Source organism: Bacillus rossius, chromosome 1, assembly GCF_032445375.1.
Source record: "Bacillus rossius redtenbacheri isolate Brsri chromosome 1, Brsri_v3, whole genome shotgun sequence".
In the NCBI taxonomy this organism is placed as follows: Eukaryota; Metazoa; Arthropoda; class Insecta; order Phasmatodea; family Bacillidae; genus Bacillus; species Bacillus rossius.
Genome location: NC_086330.1, coordinates 258,604,022 through 258,628,421, shown reverse-complemented (window position 1 = coordinate 258,628,421; position 24,400 = coordinate 258,604,022). Strand labels below are relative to the sequence as shown.

General features: G+C 37.6%; 1 protein-coding gene across 8 annotated transcripts in view; it reads left to right on the top strand.

The window, feature by feature from the left end:
• The window catches only part of LOC134527514 (trithorax group protein osa-like), a 251,358-nt gene that overhangs the window by 194,825 nt on the left and 32,133 nt on the right, over nt 1-24,400 (top strand). For 5 of the 8 annotated variants that reach the window (XR_010074208.1, XM_063360249.1, XM_063360244.1 and 2 more), the window contains 2 exons: nt 4,089-4,952; nt 12,860-12,969. Coding sequence is in view for 6 of the 8 variants with exons in the window: in XM_063360249.1 (XP_063216319.1) it covers nt 4,089-4,952; nt 12,860-12,969 (974 nt within the window). In the remaining 2 variants the exon portion in view is untranslated. The remainder of the gene's footprint in view (nt 1-4,088; nt 4,953-12,859; nt 12,970-24,400) is intronic. The other 3 variants (XR_010074209.1, XM_063360248.1, XM_063360246.1) reach the window with 1 other exon arrangement.

Sequence of the window (24,400 nt, the reverse complement as noted above, 5' to 3'; positions counted from 1 at the left end):
ATATCAAGCTGCAGCTATATTGAAGAACTTTATGGGAGCTCAGAGTAACGTACCCAAAAGTGTGATGTGCTCCACGTCTGCAGAAGAGTCGCCTGTGCGTATGGGTCGGTCGCAGCTATAATTTGGGTCATAAAAACACAACTTTTTCGCCATAAGGGTTGCTCTCAAATAAGAGTCTTACCATATGTCTCTACAATAGAGTACAAATGAAGGCTTTGTTCTGTGTCTCAGTTTATTAGTGGGTAAGAAATACAAAACAACCCTCAATTCTTTTTTTATCTGCTTTCTGTGCTGCTTTATTACTGTGTAGAAGGGAGTGATGCCAGCTCACTTTTCTCTGCATCTCCCCTACTGCTTTATGACCCCTCCTAATAACAAAAGACAGTGTTTATCCCTTTCCGGTTATTGTATTATTATTTTTTTAACCAGTCCTCTTTCAAAATAGAAAAAAGAGGGCAGCAAGTTACCTTTTCTTGTCACTTTCTTTTATAAAAACTAGCACCTACATTGCAGTCGGAGAGAAAATATTTGTGCGAGAGCTGAAGAATGTTAAAAGCCGGCTTAAAGTGCAGCTTTCAAAGCACAAACGAAGGCTGTAGTTTTGTTCTGGAATGTTGCATTTGAAAGCTAAGGAAAGTTGGGTCACAGTTGCATCTTAAAAAGCTGTCAAAATAGACACGTTAGATTGTGCCAGTTCACCGACATTTACAAGTATGGTGGAGAAGGAGGGAGGGAGAACAGTCAACATGTTAAATGGTCTCAATCACTTACAGAATGCACACACATAAACATGCTGGTTTATTTTTAGATTTCTTCCTCCAGCCGAATGCCAGCCCAGCAAGTCACATCACTCCCCAGCGCCAGCTGAAGCTGGGAGGCTGACACAATGGCACCATTCATATGGGCTTTTTATGCACTGCTCAGATATTTTAACTAAACAGTTTATACTTACTTGTAATAGTGATGGCCCGATATTCGATATCCGATATCGGAGATTGGTAATATCGGCACATTTTTCAATATCGGACATCGGTAAATACTTGCGATATTTTGATAACCGATGTTTGCTCTCGCCAATAATACTTCTCACATAACCTTCACCGTAATTCCAAGCTTATTTTCCGCGGGCGTAATTTATCTATCTTCACGTCACCATATTACCTAGTAATTTCAAGCATATTTTCCACAGAAACAATTTCAAGCCTATTTCTTCTTTCTGATACTGCAATGCATCCCGACGGTACAATTCTTCCATGTGTACACAAATCCCAGTCATTAGTGCATATTTATTCGTTTCAGATATTCGCAAAATGTTTTCGCTTGATGAATTTTCGAAGTTCACTATGTGTACATAAATTGAAAACATAAACGAAAATAATTACGATATTTAATTTAATAAGTGGTGTAGCCATAAGTAAACATGAAGAAGAATAAAGTTGCTGCTTGATATAACAGACATTTTCTTTCCGTGTCGTTTCATGGTCGCCAACTGCTGTTCTACACAAAAACATTACGTAAGTTTTTACAAAAGCTAAAATATGAAACGTGTTTACGTAGGGCAAGTTGCAGCAAAGGTATTATGTTGGCTATATTGAGTGCATTGAAAACAACATAAATAAAGATGTGTGGTTTTATAAACTCTGCAGTACGTTTCAAAGTTGTATTGAAATTACTTTTCACGTATTTTTAACGTGTTTTCGCACCAATAAATGGAGTGATACACATGAACAATGGTCACAAAATTTACTACTTGAAGACCTTCCTTTCTAGCGTGTCGTTTACCGTGATGAAATGTTACAAAGGGTACAAAAGTTTGATGTTTTTTGGCGGTAGCCTACAACTCACGTAGTTTAGGTTCCCTACCACGTTCGTGCAACTTCGGATTTCTCTCAAAAATTGAAATTAAAAAAAATTGAAGTGTTAGGTTAGGTTAGTTTAGGTCAGTCACAACATGCTTGAACTTCTGATTTAGCGGCTGAAGTGGCGTTAATAAACTTCGGAAATCTTCGGAAATTCTTGCAGGAAACCGAAACTACGTGAATTGTGGGCTTCCCGTTTTTCGGACGGTATTTTTCGTAGATTACAGTTGAGACACTGGACTCAGTACATGCAGTGGCTTGTAATTCATACATTACAAGCAAATACACTAGAGACTAATACCGGACAGCTACAATATTTCTCAACATTTCTCCACAAAAATCTGAAATTTGTTTCCTTGTAGTTACAATATGTTTTTTGCATACTGTAGGTATACCTACACCAGAATATTGCTTTATCTGGCCTTGAAAAACAATTTAAATTTTTAAGACCTTGAATTTAGAGAGCTTATTTGTAGGCCATTATGATAAATTCATTATTAGCTTTCATTTAATGTGAATTTACTATATTTTACATTTAATAAAAATAATATACATTCACATATGTATGTTTTATTAATATTTAACATTTTTCATTATTGTCTCTAACAATACTCCAGAACCACAATTTTATAGAATCAGTATTAGAAATGAGATAGGCCTATTATCGGAATATCGGAATATCGGGTATCGGTTATCGGATCGGTAAATTTGGAAATATCGGAATCGGTATCGGTATCGGGTTTTTGGGTATCGGGCCATCACTAACTTGTAACATACAAAAAACTAATACGTGAGAGTTTTTTACACACATACTCAAGACACACGCAATTATAATTTTTTTTTATCCTAAGCTATAAATTTGCAGAAGAATCGCACTACACTTTTTTAAACTAAAAATCGTCATAAAATATGCAATCCATATGCGGGTAAATACGGTACTTGGGAAAAGTAGCGCTAACCAATAAGAAACAGACAAAAAAATATAATTTTTTCACTTAATTATAGCTGTAATGAGTGACATTGAAATATTTCAAGTTGGGTGGGTGGGTGGGTTTTTTTTTATTTAGTATCTAAAATGTGAAGAAAAAATTGTTCCGATAGTAAACAATTAAATTTTATACAAACTGCTCTGAATTAATTTAAAACTTTTTTTTTTTTTGTAGTTTAATATGGTGCTGAATGAGTAAATTGAAAATATAGGAATACATAATGGGATATGTTCTTTTTTAACTTGAGTCCATCAGTAAACAGTTCAAATATCATTGAGTGCTAAATTGGTATATATATCCTGTTTATAATTTTTTTTCTTTTGCCCTCTTGAAAAACATTATAACAGGGTTATACTGTACAGTCAACTGCTTATTTCTACATCTATTATTTCCTTCACATATTCTAGCCTTTATCTACCTCCAAAGTTGTACTTACAAACTGAACCTTAAATTTTCACATTTGCATCAAAACTCAAAATGTATATTTTGACTCCCAACAGGGTGAACTTAAAACATGTTGAAGCCAAATTATGTTTTAATGCTATGAAGGATAATTCAGGAAAAAGTTTGATTGAAAAATAAGTAAGCTTAATTTTTTCCTGATCTTGTCCAGATTCCCTTGGTAAATTTCCTGAACTGAAAATCCATTTATGCACAGCCCTAGTGTGTACACTTATTAAAGTTATCTGTCAAAAGATAAACATCTCAGTGGACAGTTCTAATCCAATTTAAGTGGTTCTCTCTGTTAAAACTGTGATTAGCAGACTCTACGAATGTTATTTATGGCTCTAACACCTTGCGTTGAATCCAGTTCTTATCGTATTCTGCTCTAAGAAAAAATCTTTGAAATTGTCAAATTTTTTTATTACCCAAAAATTAAAATGAAGAATTTTAGTCTTTGATTAAACTTTAATTTTCCAAAGTTTCACACACCCCCTAAAACTTAATTAAACTAATGATCGAGAATCATAACCAAACTAGGTGTCGTTATCAGAATTATATTTATAAAATGTCTATATTTTAACATCTGTAGTAAGAATGCATCAGTGGATGTATGTCTTTAATCTCTAGAAATACAGAGCAAAGTGAATGGTTGCATTGACTCCCCTTGTGAGACGCTGAAAGCGATGCAGAGGTGGGTGGGTTTAACGCAAATGTACATACATACTTTTTGTGGATGCCATATCGAAGAACAATATTATACACTATTTTTAAACAACCAGTGTCTGTGTGTGTGCAGTATGTGCCGACAACCCAGGCCCCACCAGTGGTGAGCTATCCGAACTTTGGACGGCCAGACCAGCCGCCCCAGCAGCTGACCCAGGTGTGGCCTCAGGCCGTACCGGCACCATCCCAGGCAGCCCCACCTGTACAGCTGAAGCCGAGCCCTGTGCTGCAGCAACAACAGCAGCAGCAGCAGCAGCAGCAGCAGCAGCAGCAACAGCAGCAACAGCAGCAACAGCAGGTGCTGGGACCACCCCCAGGGATGCAGCAGCAAGCTCCGCCCCCGGGAATGCAGCAGCAGGCTCCACCCCCGGGAATGCAGCAGCAGGCTCCGCCCCCGGGGATGCAGCAGCAGGCTCCGCACCCAGGAATGCAACAGCAGGTTCTGCCCCCGGGGATGCAGCAGCAGGCTCTGCCCCAGGGGATGCAGCAGCATGCTCTGCCCCCAGGAATGCAGCAACAGGTTGCACCCCCAGGAATGCAGCAGCAGGCTCCACCCCCTGGGATGCAACAGCAAGGCCCACCCCCAGGAATGCAGCAGCAAGCTCCGCCCCCAGGAATGCAACAGCAAGGCCCACCCCCAGGGATGCAACAGCAAGGCCCACCCCCAGGGATGCAGCAGCAAGCCCCGCCCCCAGGAATGCAGCAGCAAGCCCCACCCCCAGGAATGCAACAGGCTCTGCCCCCAGGAATGCATCAGGCTCCATCCTCAGGAATGCAGCAACAGGCTCCTCAACCCGTACAGCCTCCCACAACACAGCCACAACCGGACACACACCACCAGCAACAGCCACAGTCACAACACCAGCCCCAGCCGCATAGCAAGACGGGCCAGAAGAGGCGCTTCACCGAAGAAGAGACACGTCCAAACACTTTCCAGGTGACTGTGAGCCTCTACTGCATTAGTACTTTGTAAGGCCCTCACTGAAAAGTCATGAAAAATTAGCTGATTGAGATTTGCATTTACACTTGAACCTGGTTAATATGAATACAGAGTAATTGTCTGTTTGACAGTGCAAACCAAAGTAAATTTATATGCTAATTAAGTTTCAATATTTCAATGGACAGACACCTACCGAGGTTATCCGGATTCAATTCCCGGCGGGTTTACGCCCCAATTTTTCATGTTTGGGAAATGTTGCGGATGGTGCCATGAGCTGGTTGTTTCCACCAGGTGCTCTGCTCTTGATTCCCCCACCCATTCACTCTGTCATTGCTCCATTCTCCTCTCAAAGGACCTTAATGCTGACGAGGGGTTGAGGGTTTAGGCATTCATTCATTCATTCTTTCTTTCATTCATTCATTCATTCATTCATGGTATTTGCATAGCTGCCAACTCTCACTATTTTGGCGTGAGGCTCACTATTTCTAGGTACAGTAGAATCCCGCCGATGCGATCCCCCTCTGATGAGTCCATTCCGTTTATATGGCCGTTTTTTGAGAAACCGTGAAAAATTTGAGCAGAGAAAGTCGAAAATTTGAGTAAAATCGGCTGAAAAACAAGTCTGTTACACTTTGTTGGGCGCTATGTGTTCACGTTTATCTTGGCGAGCGCTGTACTGTAAGCAGGCAGGCATACAAAAGACTGCTAAAAATAGATAGCACCCCTCTAGATTGTTCACGCTAGCCAATAATGGTAAACTGTGCGCATCACCTGATAGCATCTACGCGCGCGTCTATTGCCGTCCCGGTCCCGTGCCATTGTCTTGCGACTGGTTAGAGTGATCTTGCCAGCTGCATCTCGGGTGTCACTGCCCACACAAAGCTGTGTTTACTGTGTTAACGACGTCGCCAGGTGTTTGGTTCTCGGCTATTTTTCTATAACATCGCTGCGCTAAGTGAATTCGCGTCACGCGAGTTCGGCTATGCTAGCCGGCTGGTGGTTATTTTCGTTCAAAACGTGGCGAAGGAACTTGTGTGGATCAGGTAGAAAACATTCGGCTATAAATGAAAGATATAAGAACAATGCTATCCTGAAATGCTGTGACATGTTTTTGGAGTAGATAATCACAGCGACAGACCGACAGGATACGCTCCCGCCCTTGCCGTCAGCGATATATATTTTGACAGCTCAAGCAATTATCTTTTCCACGTCCCTTCACAGCGAAAAAAAAAAAAAAAAAACACGTTGGAATGCAGATGGAAAATGCAGTAAAATAAATATATATACGGCCCTGCTAAATTGTTCTATTCAATAAAATTCGAGCTGTTAGTGATTTTTCTGCAGAAACTGCTGTGAGACTAATAAACAAATTGTATCATAATAACTTATAAAGTATTTATTAACGGCGAAGGACAGTTCTTTAAGCCCATTAAAATATTTATTTTACCGAGAATGGACTATACAACCTGGCTTTTGCTGCACGCGGTGTGGGAGGGGAGGAGGATGCTGACAGTTTCTCACGCAGAAGGTAAGCTACCACAGAGGCTTTTCGTGCGGGCGGGTAAGATAACATGACAGCTGAGACGGCTTTTCGTGCGATAGTGGACGCGCCGAGCTCGGCTAGACACTGCCAGAGCGGCATTCGCGTGTATGTATCCGACGATGCGGTGACACCCCGAATTCTCTATTGCGACCATTCCGTTTATAAGTCCGTTTTTCCGGAAACCGTGAGGGGTCGCATCAGCAGGATTCTACTGTATATGTCACGCCCTCACGATTGACCATCCCTTTCTACGATTTTTCGTATTTTTTTTATACCTTTTATGTTTTTGTGTCAATAGGTTGTAACTGTATCGATACAATCGTATCGCATTAGATTGGTCGGAGATATATTGCTTGCGACCTCGATTCGAAATCGAATACATTCTACCTGTTGCTTTTTTCTACCTGTTGCTTTTGATCGTTAATGGCGGCCGTGGTTATTTCTATTTGTTTTGTTGGTTATGTAATGGATTAGCATATATATTCTGTGTTTATGATGTCGCAGTAGTGCGGCGTGAAGAAACACTACAAAACAACTTTCAACAAGTTTTATGCAGAAGAGTTTCCGCACATCATATTGTCTCGTAAAGGTGAAAACTATGCGTATTGTGTTGCATGCCATTGTGATTTTACACTCGCACATGCTGGCAGAAACGATGTATTTAAACACTGCCAAACAAAAAAACATGTTGATAGCGTAAAGTACATAGATTCAAATAAGAAGCTATTTATGTTTCCGATATGTCTGAGAACCGTAAAATTTGTGCAGAATGTTTATTTATGTCTTTTTATTGTGGAACACAATTTGCCAATAACTTGTGTTGATCACGCGGGCTCGTTGTTCAGGAAAATGTTCCCAGACAGCGAAATTGCAAAAAAATACAGCTGCGCAAGAATGAACATCAGCTATAATTGCAGAAATGGAAGAGGAAACTCATGCAACTAATGTTGAAATCTTGAAAAGAGAAGTTTTTTCAGTGGCGATGGACGGAAGCAATCAGGGTGATGCAAAGCTGTATCCTATCGTTGTTACTTTCTACAACAAAGTGACATATTGATACACGCAGAAGTGGCAGACATGAACTCTATTCGTACTGCTTCTTTCTACAGTCTAAGGTTCTTTGTTGAAAAGTTTCCCAGCATTGTGTTGAAGAATGAGGACCAAGATATGTATTCATAGTAGACTTTTTGGAAACAGAGTTTTGCTCTTTTCAGGTGCAAGAGATTCCAGAAGAGGTGGCAAAACAGAGCAGAATGGAAACGAAGTGGTCATTGGTTGGACAAATAAAAAATCCATACAATACTTTAAAATATGTCAGACTTTCCAGGGCAATGCTTGCCGTTCTCTGTATCCCACACAGAAATGCAGTGTGTGAAAGGATTTCTTCACACATTAAGAAAACAAGAACCCAATTCAGAGCATCAATGTGTGATACAACTCTAGAAAAAACTGGTCAAACTGAAATTATCACGGGGAGGACTTTGTTATAAACAGAATTTTGATGCAAATTTTTTAAAGAAGGCTAAATCTTCAACATGCTTGTTATTGAAGAAGTGAAAATTATCTGCATTTAATTTGTAGGCCCATACATGTGCTGAAATACCGTGTTTTCTCGCATAATCGTCGCACTTTTTATTCTAAAATCAAGCTTGAAAAGTAGAGGTGTGACGATTATGCGGAAAAAAAAATTTCAGTTATATAAAAATATTCATAAAAACAAAACCAATTCATGGAAAGTACGTTTATTTAAAAAGTGAAGTATAAAAGAGCACGCGAAACTATTTAAATTAATAAGTCATTCAACAAAAAACCTTTCAACTTTAAATAGAAAAACAAAATGCAAGCCGAACGAACGCTTAACTATCGCCGCAGTAAGTACACACTCCACGAAAGAGAGTGGGCCATCAGATGTAGTTAACTTGACACTCGACAGAGAGCGCGCGTTGTTTGCACTCGGTGAGATATCGATATTCTGCTATGTGTGCGCGCTCTATACGGGAAGCAACATAACCAAACATTAATGATTGCAACGAGCGCTGGCTACATTTTTGTAAGCGGTACACCGCGGCCATGCAGACGAAAAGATGAAGGTTATAAAGTTTAAAATGTTTTTAAAAAAGAATTTACACATCAGACAACTTAAGTGGAACCCCGTTACTACGAGAGCTGACAACGGCTGCAAATTTTCTCGTAACGAGTACTCGTAATAACCACAGAATAGGGAAGGATATAGAACGCTATCTCCCATAGTGAGAAATGAAGCCTGTACTGACGCGATCTCTAGCGGACGGTCCCCGAACTATCACATAAAAATTGCCGCACTCAAATCAGAATATCAACTTAAAAAATTCACTTTTATAAACTCTGAGCCACGAATCTTGAAATGTATACACTTATTTGCCAACGCGAATCCAAATGAAAAAAAAGAGTAAATATGTATAATTTCAACGAGAAAATTGATTAATATTTACTTGAAGAAACACTATTTACTCTGTTTGTATTTGATGCTGGAAAATGTTCATGCAAGTTTACAAGATTCGTGTCTCCTCGGGAGTATATAAAAGCAAGCAATAAGTTATGTAATATTCTGATTTGAATGCGGCACTTATAAGGGGTAACAATAAACAATGTGTGTTCAGAAAGCTAGCGTAAGGGAAGGATTTGTGGATCAGAAATAATAAACCTTGCCATAGCGTCACGGACTAGCGAGTCGGCGCCTTTAATGTCAGCGAACTCGGGCTGATCGCAAGTTGTATACAAGATATATTTTCTTTTTTATTCTACTTAGGATCATAATTAATTTTTATACCAGAATTTTTTTATGCATCATCTTTCAATAGTTTGTTTGTCGTTTATGAAGAAGGCAGTGTTTAAGTTGTGTTATTAAGTTTTTAGGTATTGCTAATGGGTAATACTGAAGATAGAAATAACAAATTAAAACTTTCACTGTTTACATGAGAATGGTTGGTTAGATTAGTTACATTAAAACTATCATAAAATCGTATACCTATATAATTGGTTAGCTAAGGTGGCTAGCAACAAGAAAAACCTGGAAAGTCAGTGGATTTTCAGCAATCTGAATAAGCCTGGGAATGTTATAGACACTTGAGAAATTGTTTTGGGTAATTTTCTCACGCCGCAACATTTCTATAAATAAAGTAATAAAATTCGGAAAATACTTTTTTTAACACTAAAGACTTTTTCTGTTTACCCTGAAATCACCGTTTCTAAATTCCTACCGGTTGCTGAGAAATCACCGTTTATACATATGTTGCATTACGATAACTGTGCATTGACTCTGCTGTCACCATTTTTTGCTTTACCATGTAGGTCCGTGTGTTTATGTTTTGGATAAAATTCAAATATTGAGAATAGTCAAGTTATGTTAACTACTTTAAAAATACTTTAAAACATAGTGGTTAGTTACAATTTCTTACGTTAGTATAGCTGCGTTAAAAATAATGACAGTAAATATCTTACGTCACAGCTTTTCCGCAAAGTAAAAATACAATTACAAAAATACAATTTCGCAACACTAGAGACATTCCTTTGTTTACCTTTTTAGGTTAGCTGCATTAAGATACTCAATAATTGTGTGGACGGTGTGGTAAGTTAGGTTAATGACTTTTAAACAACTTTAAAATTCAGTATAGTATTAGTTGATGTTACCTACATTAAAATTCCTATAAAATAGTAGAAACAGTGGTAAAGTTAAGCTAGCTTTATATTATATTGATAATTCCTAACCAATCATTCAAATAATTTTACAGTATTTTTAATATCCACACAATTTTAATATATTTTAAATGATGCTCATCTAAACTAATACTATAATAAAGTAGGTACATATTTTGAATGTAGCTCACCTAATCCTACCAACCATTCACACAGTAATATTTAGTAATATTTAACATAACCTTATCACATGTTAAAAAGGTAAACTACACTAAAGCTAAATCTGAAATCAGAGCCATTTTGTAACTTTAAATTAATAACTAGATTATGTCATAAACAAAGGTAATGACTTGTTATTGATTATTGTTCATATTTTTTTATTAGGAAGGCCTGTTAAAAACATCAGATAAGGGTATTTATATTGCACAAATGACAACAACAGTGAAAGGTGGTATACAACAAAATCATGAGATATGCTATGTCAAATGTTCGTAAGCAAATGAATATTCGTTATTTTGAAGTGTTATTATTCAAGGTCCAATCAAATACGAATAATACATTATTCGTATTCTTACTCTAATTAAAAAGTTCACATAGACCCCAATTTTTAAAATTTTAAAAAATATATATATTTATATTTATTTCATCACATGTACCAGTAGTGAGAAAAAATTAATAAACGTCAACAACCATGGGTTACTACGTAAGCCATGGACACTCTTTTGTGGTGGCCATTAAAAGGAGTTAACTTGGTAGTCACAACAGCGTAAGAATCAATGTACCAACGTGCGACACAGTAGCAGCTTACTTTGCTGTATGTATCTATGACAAAACCGACTTTGCAAACAGAAAATGTGTTGGTAATATTGCTTAAATACAGTTAACCAGGCTGCCATTAACAGTAAAAATGAGTAAATGTATAACAGATAAGTATGAGCTTTTTTAATCACTTTTTTGCGAATACTGCATTTTTTTTTAATAAAAATTATATATGTATATATGTGTGTGTATGTATGTGTATATGTCTGTGTGTGTGTATGTATATAGGATTTTGTAGGTTGCAAAATATTTCTTAACCAAAATGTATTGTTACGATTTACTGCGGGTTTGTAAAGGATAGCCCAATTAAAAATTTTTATCACACACAGTTTTATTTATTGCCACTATTTAAATTACTAGCTAATAATATAAAAATGCCAATTAATCAATTGTACTTAAAAAATCTTGCTTCCTCCAGTCACTCGTTTCTCACAATCCACACGCCTCGCTGGGCCGCACCTCTGGCGCAACTCTCGCCGCAGCACCCCTCGTGGTCCTCCGTCGCAGGACTCCGCCGTCACACTTCCCCTTCACCGAGATCCCACTCGACGCCTCGCTCGGAACTTCGCTCGGGACTCCGCCGCACCCGCGGCACTATCGCCCAGAAACTTCGCCGCGGGAAAACTCCCGACTCCACTCACTCAATCACTCCCTGCCCTGGAACCTTCGTCCAAGGACTTCGCCAATCTGCCGCACCCGTGGCACTATCGCCCCGGAAGCTCCGCCGCGGGAAGATTGCCGCCTGAACTCTCTAAACTACACTGACTCCCTGCCCTGACGTCCTCAGGCATATATATAGGCCCTGGCACAATTCCAGAATTCATGAGAGCGGCCGGGGCCATTCACGTCATTCCGAGCCCAGGTGTGCACGGCACATCTCATGTTACGGCGGCATGTGATGCAGCCCAGCTAGCTCTGTACCTGCGCGTGACGTGACCTTGCTAACGTTTGTAACAAAAGTATGATAGCTGGTTCAAGGAAATAAAGCAAATAAAAACTTAGCTTACATTAGCTGCATAAAAAATATATATTTTTTAAATTTAATTATTTAAAAAAAAAAAACATTTTGCAATAATTATTGTAGCTGACTTAACCTAACTAACCTTTCACTTAAGTATGATTTGTCTAATTTCTTAAAAGTCACTAATAAGTTACTTTGATAAAACTACAAAATTATTTTGGCACTGTCAATACTGAAAACACGTTTTGCAGTTGGTAGCTGCTACTTTGCAAAAATATTACATAATTGTTACATTGTACTGTATGTGTATAATTTTTTTTTTTAGTTACAAATTATATAAGTGAGATAAATACTTTCGCACCAATCTTTTTAACGCTTTTGAGAGCAACGTTTGAAAAAAAAATTCAGTTTGATTTCGAAAGTTTTAAAACTGTGTCTGTGTCATGTAACTTGCCTATAATTCATAGTTCTAAAAAGTAGCACCAATGGTCTGTGTATTTGCTATGGCATGTGAAATTTTTTTATTGGAATTCAGTTTCTGGTTTTTCTTTAGAATTCAATGTTTGTATTTGATTCAAATTAAAAAACTTATATTCGTGCCAGCTTACTTTTTATTTATGGCAATAACTTTTTGTGCCATGCACTCATTCTATGCAAATTTGAGTATTATTTTACTTATTTGGAACATAGGTATCAAATAATATTTCCTTAATAAAATCAGTTAATTGACAACTGCTGATGTGTCCATGGCTTTTGTACTATTGACACACCTTTTAACAAAATAAATCACGTTTATTTAAATGTACAAATTTTGATTTTAAAATGGTTGTTTGAAATGTGGTAGTATTGTGATGGAAGCAAAATGTGAGACAAGTGTTTGAGGTGTTCCTATACTGATACATGCAGGCGGTACGTGGTAGTTCACGTAGCGTGTCGCGTGTTGTGCAGACTCGTGACTTGGCCGGGGCAGCCCAAGGGGTGAACAACTCGAGTCAGCCTCCACGACAAGGGATGGGGTGAGTTTCAATGTTTAGTCCTGTACTTAGTTGTCGTTGATAATCAGCTGGAGGGGTAAAATATTTTCATTCCTTGATTTATCTTCGAGGCAGACTGCAAACTAATAGCTCTCTATGTTTAATTATAATAATATAGCTATAGGTATGACAAGCTTCTATTTCTGTGAGTTTTTATTTTAATTTTTGTACACTTATGTAATAATAATGTTAACACTTAGAACAGTGTTTAAATAATAATTTATTTGGTTGTGTTACCATCAGGGTATGTTGATTTTAATCAGCATGATTTAAATCGTGATTTAAATCATGATTTAAATCATGGGTTTTTTTTTTAAATCTGTGAATAAAATCAATTTATAATATGATAATATGAACGTTAATATTTCCTATACTGTATTGTTTAAACCAAGTAATCATGCCTACTTACATAAAAATTGACTGCATTAAAGATATAATAAAAATTGAATAGTAATTAATTTCTTCTACAGTGTATTTATAGTTATTTTGAAACACTTGTTAAATATAGGTGGGTGGAATGTACCTTTAAATGCCACCTCATTTTCTCTCTTCTCTCCTCCACCTCATGTGTTTGTGTTGTGTGTGTCATATCTCCTTGGCAACAGGTTTGTCTTCCAACAATATCAAATGCTATTTTTAGAACTGTAGAAAGGAAATTTTCAGTTCTTTGGTATGTCTGGTTTGGCTCAGTCAACATTAAGAAATCGACTGGGTACAGTAAAAACTGCCAAACTTGTATTTTTGTTTAAAATTTTAAATAAGTAATTTTTTATGTAGAAGTTTTACTTTGAATACTCTCGTATGTGTGCAATTCTGAGGAGAATAAAAAAAGGAAATTGTGGTTTTGGTTTAAATTACTTTATTTAGAACAATTGGACTATAAAACTATAAGGGATGACAGAAGTGACAAAGTTACATTTAAATATGATATATTTTCAATGATGTAGTTATTTTCTATAAGACATCTTTTTTTTTTACTAATGTTAACTATGTTACTATACTAAAAATTTTCCAAAATGAATTAATCTGTTATTAATTGTACCGTAGAGCAAAGTCAAGTCATGAAAACAGTCATGAAAATGTACTGTATATTACACAGATTACAATTTTTTATATTTTAATCAAAAAATCATATTTTAATCAAAAAAACCAGTTTTTAATCAAAAAAACCCCTATTTTAATCCAAAAAGTCTGACTTTTTGATTTTTTTAAAAAAATCAGGATTTTTTCATACCCTGGTTACCATGTGTCTTGACATATTGCAGTAAATCATTTTATCATTTTATGTATGAGGATATTTTTTTTTCTCAGTAAACAAACAGGAAAAAAATTTGTTTAAGGATAAACCTACAAAGAAAATTGATGTAGGATGTGTTACATTGCTGCAAGTCTGAAAAAAAAACAAGTACTTACAAGTGTTTCTCCATGTGATCTAAAGGACCCCACCCTATGAATTTTTATTTCTCATTTTGGTGTGCTTTTTTACACTGCAAAATATTTTCCTACTAACATCAACCTCAATCATGTGTTAGTCATGTTGTGCGAAACTGAATTTTGCATTTTAGTTGTTCGTGGAATTTATTTGTGATTGTGTCACAAAAGTGTCATATCTGAATCTGAGGTTCAAAACAAGATACACCTCTATTAGTAATTATAGCCTTAAATTTGTAGACTATGTCAAACAGATCAACAACTTTGCAGCAGTATACCATAACAGATTCTACTAGAATAATATGCAATGGCGAAGGATGTAAAAAAATTTGTTGGTGAAAGTGATTCTGATGTACAAGGAAAACAAATTTATTAATTTTGGTAGAGGGGACATCCAAAAGTAGGGGTCGGCCTCAATTCAGTTTTATACGGTAATAACCACAAGTAGTCCGTGGTGTTACTTAGGCTACTGATTAGTTCAGGTAGTCTCAATTTAAAATATGACTGCCTCTCATGTTGAGGCTGAAGCTGTGAAATAGATATATGCATAGTCAACCAATGAAATATGTGTCTACAATCTGCTAGGCAGTGTTGAGGAGTTAATGAATTATTGAAGTGAACTAAGAACTGAAAATTAATCTACTACTACTTAAAATAAATAGGTTGCTTAGATTGAAGTCATAGAAAGTAAAGACTAAAAAATAAATGGGTTTTAGAATTAATAGCATGTTAGTTTTTGATAAAATAAGGTGTTGGTGGGAGGGGGTTCATTTCTACATTCACTTAATAATTCATGCAAACTGTACTCTTATGTAATTATGATGTTTTTTTTAATTATTTTGTAAAAAATATTTTTACTTTCTGCTTCCACTGCATTGACAGTTTCATACTTTTCTTAAATATACTAAAACTACAAATTTATGTTTTTATGAATATCTCAAATGTTTTATGAATTTGTATTAGCTGCATAGTGAAAAAGTTGCTAGGAGAAACATATTTACTAAACAGAGTTTTTGTTTTTATAAGACATATCAGCCCAAAATAATTGTAATCTTGAATGATTTTTAATAGTTTATCTTTACTTGCATGTTGTAGATATGCAGGTGTGTCTTAAAGAGCAAGTACATTAATTTTTCAATGTTGTATTTTTTTTGTACCTTTGTTTGATTGTATTTCTCTCTCGCTCTCTGTCTGTGTGTGTGTGGGGAGGGGGGAATTTTTTTTTGTAAAACTTGGTGCAAAGTAATGTGATTTTCTTATCTATAAAATTAATAGTTAAAAAGAACACAAAATATGTGTAGTACTGTTAGTGTTTTCTTACAAAAGCTGCATTTTTTTAGCATAATCATTTCACATTTTATTCTAAATTTTCTTTTAAAAATTAGGGTGTGACCTTCACGTGAATATAGAATGAGCCAGGGGCACAAATCTGTAGGATTCGCAAGGGAGGCCCACAGTAATGTCCAGGGTAGTTAATCGACATAAGACATCTCTGGATCCTGTGCTTGTCTGTTGTCTTCTCCCGATATTTTGGCCTGAATGCCTGCAATAAGCAAAAAAGTTTAAAATATACCGAAATAGTTGAATATAACATCGTATTGACATCAAACCCGTTTCACAGTCATGCTTTTGCAAGTGCAAGCAGGCTCTCTGGTTGGGTTTCTTAATTCCAGGGGGGGGGTCTGTGCACCCTTGGTCCCCCTCGGGATTTACGCCCATGGCATGAGCATTAATGAAACTGCAAAATCATCCTATAACCAATCCCTCACTTCACACAACTAATGCGTTCCTAAAAATATTTGTGTTGTTCAAAATCACATTTCCTGAAGCATTAGTCTCTATAAATAGCAAGGCTAATTTACTTAATGTGTTCCCAAATGTGTTGGGAAATATTCTTAACGTAATATAAATGTGTACAATAACACTCAGTGATAAATGTGTCACACCATTTATCTTTATTAGCCTACCATTGAATACTTTGCATAACAAATAGGACACCGTGTAATGGAAGATAGGTGGTTCTGTTGTATTGTCAGTCAGCTGGTTGGGTTACACGCCTAGGCGTGACCATCTCACATCGTGTACCTTTCCACAAACTTTCCCAATCATCCTTTACTGGCAATCAAACTGATATTACTGTTCAGGTATTTACATTTTAATGTTTCAAAAATTAAAGTGCTTATTCACGTATCACCGCTTGGTTCACATCAATCCCATCAGGTCCATGATTGATTTTTCCTTGCACCATTCATTTAACAACCTTTCCATGTGATTCATCTGTTCATTTATGTTCCGGTCAAATATATTCCCGCTAGTACAACCAACAACATCAGACTTGTATAAACATTTAATAGAGTCCTTATTTTGTACGATTGTGTACACAGTTGACTTGCTGTAAACTAAAGTGGACCAACATAATTGTGGCCGTAATGACATTTTGCATGCCGTAATACTTATAGTTTTTTTCTAAAATACTTGAACACTGTGCATTACGCTCTCACTTGGAAGCCATTATTCCAATATGATTCCCACTAAATGTGCTTGCACAGTTACTGGCAGACGAATGGGCAGACTTTTCTTAGAAGGTGTTTTTTTTTTTACTGTATGCCACAGTACACATGTTGTTTTTCAAGTTGAAGTGGTGTCATGCCCGACTTTTTGTTTTGCCTTTGGCAATTTCATGCTAACTGAAATTTACAGTCGTACTTTTCAAGACTGGGGCAATAAAATATACATCATGCTAAATGAATCTGTGCAATTTTAAGACGTGCTAAGTGAGAGATTCGTGTACAGTAGAACCTCTCATATCCGACCATGATGGTACCGGGCCATGGTCGGAACGGCTAAAAGGTCGGATGTCCGTAGGAGCAAAAAAAAACCTTTCCCAGCTATACAGTATGTACAGTGATACAACTTTATTTGTAAAAATGTTGCTGTATACATTTTAAACATTTACTGTTGTTAAATTATAAATGAGAAGAGGAATACAATGTAAGCATACCTTATTTAAAGAATTCAGTATGGATTTTTGTTTCAGTTTTGTCAATCTTGGTTTTGCGGAAGTGTCCCTCCACTTTTTTGCCCACAATACATCCATTGGGGTTGCTTCTGGATGTTGCTCGATGTATTTCAGCACAATTTCAAAGGCATCCTTAGCAGCAGAATAACTCACTACATTGTCACTGGCTGTTTCGTCTTCATCCGAGTCGATTTCTTCATCGGCTTTGTTCTGCACAACAGCAATGATTTGGTCGTCATTGAGATCTTCATTGGTAACTTCCAAAACAGCCACAACTAGCCACTCTTCTACATCTGTCATCTGGACATCATGCTGAAACACTTGTAGATTTTGTAATGTTTCTGTTGTGTCTGTCTCAACTTCTGTTTCTGTCGAAGTCGTTTCATGATCAATCTAGGTTCTTCTTGTTTCAATAATGGCAAAAAAAATTTCCAAGTCCTCTGAAGGGTGTTTTGTTTGATTTAATCCCAAGCTACAGCAACGGTGTAGATAGCGTCTTTGATGTTTAAACTTTTCATTGCCTCAAAAAGGTTACATCCATCTTCTGTTTTGTCCAACAGAGAGCAGACATATTTTCTTCTGTATCTTCTCTTTAACCACTCAATGACACCCTGACCCTATGGCCTGGAAATTTTCTGTGTTTTCAGTTTTCGAAAAGCGGTACTTTCAAATTAGAAAAGCGGTGGTTTAAAGTCGGTATTTTCGTTATGCAATGGAAATTTTACCGGTATTTTAAATGTTGACTAAATTGTGCAGTTATTGAATATAATATTTTACATATTTAATAAACAATCCATGTATACTAGGGATAGACTAATATGCATAATAACAACCAATTAAATCCAAAACAGTTACACAAAACAGACACGTTGCTATAGATGTTTGCAACTACAAATTTTCTTTTTTTTTTTTTTTTTTTTTTTTTTTGGCTGCCGATGCCACATGCTTAGCCGACTTTAGGTGTTTGTCAAAGGAATCTTTTCTTTCCCATGAAACTTTACAGTTGCAAAATTTGCACATCACTGTGCTATTGTCAGTACAATAAAACCCATGTTTCTGATACTGATATGCCCGGTCTCAAGCACTCAAAGTATTATTCAGCATTTTCAAACTCTAGACAGAAATATGTTGCAACATACTACATACAGGCTGTAACGAAAACAATCAACTAATCTTGGCGCGCGAATAAATATCAGCAGTGGAATGCAACTACATTGGAAACGCTGTCGCGGCTCGTGACGTCAACAACAGATGCTGGCTGCATGATAGTCACGCATGCCCGCACACTCCCAGTCTCACTGCGCAGACTAATTCCTTACCTGCAAAATCATTATTTGCTTATTCTCACGGTTTCCGGAAAAACGGACTTATTAACGGAATGGTCGCAGTAGAGAATTCTGGCCAATTTTTACCCCCCTCCCCCCAAATATATCCAAATACATAAAAAATTGCCTTTGTTCGCATAGATTTCATATTCAAATAGTCTATGGTGTAAAAAAGACAACTTTTTAAATTCATATTACACCTCGGACTCGCATACCTCGAACAATGGGTTCCGATAAATACTCGCGCTACGTGAATTCGCGTCACGCGAGTTCGGCTATGCTAGCCGGCTGGTGGTTATTTTCGTTCAAAACGTGGCGAAGGAACTTGTGTGGATCAGGTAGAAAACATTCGGCTATAAATGAAAGATATAAGAACAATGCTATCCTGAAATGCTGTGACATGTTTTTGGAGTAGATAATCACAGCGACAGACCGACAGGATACGCTCCCGCCCTTGCCGTCAGCGATATTTATTTTGACAGCTCAAGCAATTATCTTTTCCACGTCCCTTCACAGCGAAAAAAAAAAAAAAAAAAACACGTTGGAATGCAGATGGAAAATGCAGTAAAATAAATATATATACGGCCCTGCTAAATTGTTCTATTCAATAAAATTCGAGCTGTTAGTGATTTTTCAGCAGAAACTGCTGTGAGACTAATAAACAAATTGTATCATAATAACTTATAAAGTATTTATTAACAGCGAAGGACAGTCGTATAAGCCCATAAAAATATTTATTTTACCGAGAATGGACTATACAACTTGGCTTTTGCCGCACGCTATGTGGGAGGGGAGGGGGATGCTGACAGTTTCTCACGCAGAAGGTGGAAATAAGGGAGGGAATGTGTTGAAATGTTAGTTGATTAAGGAGAGGGGGGGGGGGGGGTTGTTTTTACATGGTTTGTGGCTCTGGGAGGAATGAGCCTTGAAGAATTAGCAGGGGATGGGAGAGGTAAGCGTCACGTCACGTATGACGTCAAGCCGCCGCTACCGCCAGCCTGGCCGGACGAGTTTCTTACGCTCTCGCAGAAGCTACCACAGCAGCTTTTCGTTCGGGGGGGGGGGGGGGGGGGGGGTAAGATAACATGACAGCTGAGACGGCTTTTCGTGCGATAGTGGACGCTCCGAGCTCGGCTAGACACTGCGCGTAGACAGTCTAGAGAGGTGGTATCTATTTTTAGCCGTCTTTTGTATGCCTGCCTGCCTGCCTGCTTACAGTACAGCTCTGGCCAAGATAAACGTGAACACATAGCGCCCAACAAAGTGTAACAGACTTGTTTTTCAGCCAATTTTACTCAAATTTTCGACTTTCTCTGCTCAAATTTTTCACTGTTTCTCGAAAAACGGTCGTATAAACGGAATGGACGCATCAGAGGGGGGTCGCATCGGCGGGATTCTACTGTAATGGTACATTTCGGGGATATATTCACAGTGTAATATATAAATGTGGTTTTCGCGAATGTACTTACTTTTCGCGTTTTCACGCGAAATTCGTGCAAATTTTCGCAAAATTCGCGATCGCGAAAAATTCCAGGCCCTACCCATGGGTTGTATTAAAGGTGTCACATGAGGCAGTAAAATTATAGCCTTGATGTTTCATTTCTTTATTTCACATTCAGAGGGGTGACTGGGAGCGTTATCTAAGAGCTAAACAGCATGAGCAGGTAAATTTTTAGACTTTTCCTAAGTGTATTTTTTACTGCAGGGACAAATTCATCGAAAAACCATTCCTTAAACAATGCAGCATCCATCCAAGCAGATAATTGATTTCGGTAGTAAACTGTAAGTGTTGCCATGTTTAGATTTTTAAATGCTCTTGGCTTTTTGGATTTTCCTATGATGAACAACATTTTGAGACATCCGTTGGCATTGCTACAAGTTGCAATTGTGAGTCTGTCTTTAGCAAGCTGTGTTCCTAACACATGTTCATTTTTAGCAGCAAAAGTGGTTTTTGAAAGTATTTTGTAATTTAGGCCAGTTTCGTCTACATTGTAGACTTGTTCAGGTACAAGATTCTGTTCTGTAACCAACTGCTCAAATTTTTGTGCAAATTCTTCATCAGCATAGTCATCAGCTGAGAGTTTTTCCCCCGCAATTATAACATGTCGTATTCCATGACGCAACTTCCATTTATGAAGCCACCCTTCGCTAGCGCAAAACTTTTCTAGATCACCTCCCAACTTTTCATATAATTTTATGGCTTTTTCCTTTACGATGGGGCCTGACAAGGCATTCCCTTGCGCCTTTCCTGACAAAACCAAACCCATAACGCTTCATCCATTACCATAAGTTCAAGTTTTGGTTTTGTCAACATATTTCTACTTTTTAACGCATGATCTGTCTCAATTGTCATTGAGTACGCTTCCAAATCTTTACGGTTCTTTTTCCAATCTTTTACCGTAGTCACCTCTACACCCAACTCAGAAGCTAGCTTAATAACAGACTCACCTTGGTCCAATCTTTGTAACACGTCAAGTTTTTGTTGCAGAGAAACACAAACACGTTTACATTTTTAAGTTGCCTTTGTCACACACGTAACTCCACAATAAAGCTATGCGTAGTCATGAATAAACACAAACAGTATTGACATTAAAAAACATAACAGTACAAGATTATAGTACGAGCACATTCTGCACCAACAATCACGGCTGAACTGACAGTTTGCGACACGAAAACATGTATATGCGTCACTTTTTCATGTCTGAACAGGCTTGCCAACCACGGAGACTAGGTTGGATATCCGAAGGAGTCTGTTGTGGAAAGGTCTGATATGAAGGGTTCTACTATAATTTATTTTGATTTTTATAAACACAGCTTCAGCAGAATCTTAAGTTAACGTCACCACGCAGTACACACACAGCTTTAGTTTGATCCTACTGTCTAGTGGTTTCCCTTTATTATGTACTTGTGACACACTTTACTGTAAACTCTCGACTATCCAACTTTCAGTTTATCCAGGCTTAATTTAGGTTAATCGTTATATTGTTATTTTCCTGAAGCTGTTAAAAAAAATAGAGAGCATCGCTCTAGCGCACTGCTTCGCTTGGCCACTCTATATTTTTAACCACCCTGTCACTATGAAAGAAAGCTGTTTGGTCGACCTTTCCATGTCTCCCACCCCCTCTGCTGTCACATTGGTCACACTTGTCACCCAAGGGGGATGCCCTGCCTGTGGCTTCACGCTCCAGTCTCCTTTTTGTTTGTTTTACCTGCCAGATGCACGCCCCTGGCGAGTTATGAGTAACGTGGCTGACTGCTGCACTGGCATTCGGCTTTAGGATGGTGAGTTTGTGTTGCCATGTAGCAGAGTTGATTGTTCTCTCTCCCTCCCTAATCAATGTAAATGCCCCTGAACTTTCACTGTTTACAATCCAATCTTTGTGTGTCTGTCTCCACAGGTTTGATGACGTAGCTATGCCCCAACAATATTGTTTTTGTGTGAGATTTCCCATGCTTTCATCTGCTACATGCTGTCACAAAACTGCAGCCATCATTGTTTGTTTTGAAGTGCAGCTTTCATACACATCCAACCCCGCACATGGGTGGGTGCTATTATTTATAAAAGGAACTGACTAGAAAAGTGGCTTGCTGCCTTTTCTCCCTTAGGGAAAGGGAAGTGTAAAAAATGAACAGTAGAAGGGAAAGGAAACATGGGTATAAAAAATAGTATTCTTTTCTTTTGTCTTCATGTTAGGTGGTGCAGGAATAGGATTGGGGAGCACTGCAGGACTGCTGCCTCACCCCCTCCAACAGTAATAAAGCAGTTCAGAAAGCAGACAAAGAAGGACCAAGGGTCAACACCAGTGCAGAGGGTCATATCAGTACTGTTTTTTTACTTACCAGTTATCTGAGTCACAAAGACTTCACTTGTATCTATGGAACTTTACTGAAGACAAATCATATTCGAGGGCTACCCTTATAGTGAAAAAGTTAGATTTTTATGCCCAAAACTGTAGAGGCAACCCATATGCATGGGCAAACCTTCTGTGGATATGTTGTTACATTCCAGGTTGGCCCGGCAACACAACCCAGAATAATAACAAATTACAATTAAAACACTTGAAAAAATTATGAGTTACATCTTTAATTTCATTTTGAGCGAGCTGTCGTGTTTGCACGTCGCGACGATCACGCGACAACACGACGACGACAACTGACAACAGACAACAACTACCTGCGACTGACTGCGACTGACTCTGCCACGCAGCTACCTCACCCTTTACAAAGACAAAACAAAAGGAGGCAACCCCATGGGCCAACTGTCCAATCACAATACAGAATGTTTCTCTCAAAGTCTGGAGACACATCACACCACCTCAAGACTCGCACAGATTGGCTGGCGAGACTGTTTATTGCTGCACAGTAACACATCCACGTGCTGGGTTTTTCCAACAACGCACTAACTTGAGGCATGAAAAATATTTTGCTGGTGACAGTATGTCGCACCCGTGTCTTCCTTTCTTTCAAAACATTCTAGAATGTTCTCAAAAGTTCCATGCAGTCTTTCTACTCGGAATATGCCTTAAAATTTTGATAAAAAGTAATTAATACACCTGTTAACTGTCAATGATCAAGTAAACAAACAATAATAAAACATTACATTATGCTCTATACACAAAATAACCCAAATTAATAATATTCACTGTCAAAACACAAACAAAATACTTGCAATACCTATGCATAATGAAAGAAACATTAATAAAAATAATTATAAAATATTCTATAAACCATTAACATAAAACATTCTTAGCCAAAGTGTTTCTAGTAGTAGGGGGCAGGAATTCTGCAATGTAATGTTATTATATTTTACCCTTTTCAGAGCTGGAGAGATGCATTAAGCATTAACAATCCTAGAAATACTTGTGTACAAATATTGAACAGGTTACTTCAGATTAACAAGGTTTGAAAAGTTAATATCAATAAAAAAAAGTGGATACTATACTAACATTTAATGGTCACAAAGTTTGCAGATGCAAAATGAGACACTCTAGATAAAGGAGAGCCGTTTCACAAAAGCTTATATAATTCATTGAAGGATAGTCATGTGAGAATATATCCATATTATTTTCTGAAAACAGTTCATCCAGTAAATAATATTTTTAGTGCTTCTGATAGAGAGTTTAAAGAAAATTATTTAATATTTTTTGTAGCTGTAGAATAGAACTTGAAAGCAGCGGAACACAGCATAGAAGACATGATTGCGCTTCATTGGGATCCGGTAGAAGTTAGAAGAAAAAGGACGGGTCTGGGAGGTACTGTGAAACCCATGACATGTTATGTGAATATGAACAACACAGAATTCTGTATTTTGGTGCAAAGCACCATTCCGGAAGAAAAATAAAATGTAAACCAGTACTACACTGCATAATACAATAAAAAGAGTGGTGAGGTAAATTACTATTTCCATTTTATGCGACTACATTACGTAATAACGTTTGCACCACTAGTCCACAATAAAGGACGATGTAGAAGTTTCCGTTTGACGATGGCGTGAGCACAACATGTTATGGTGATGCTGCAAGATATGCCAGCCCTTGTAGGACAGCCACTGGATTGCATGCGCAGCTTCATTTTGGTAGTTTTAGGGCTGGAAGGGGGAAGGTGCAGCCAAAGGCAAGAAAATAAACTGTGTGTGAAC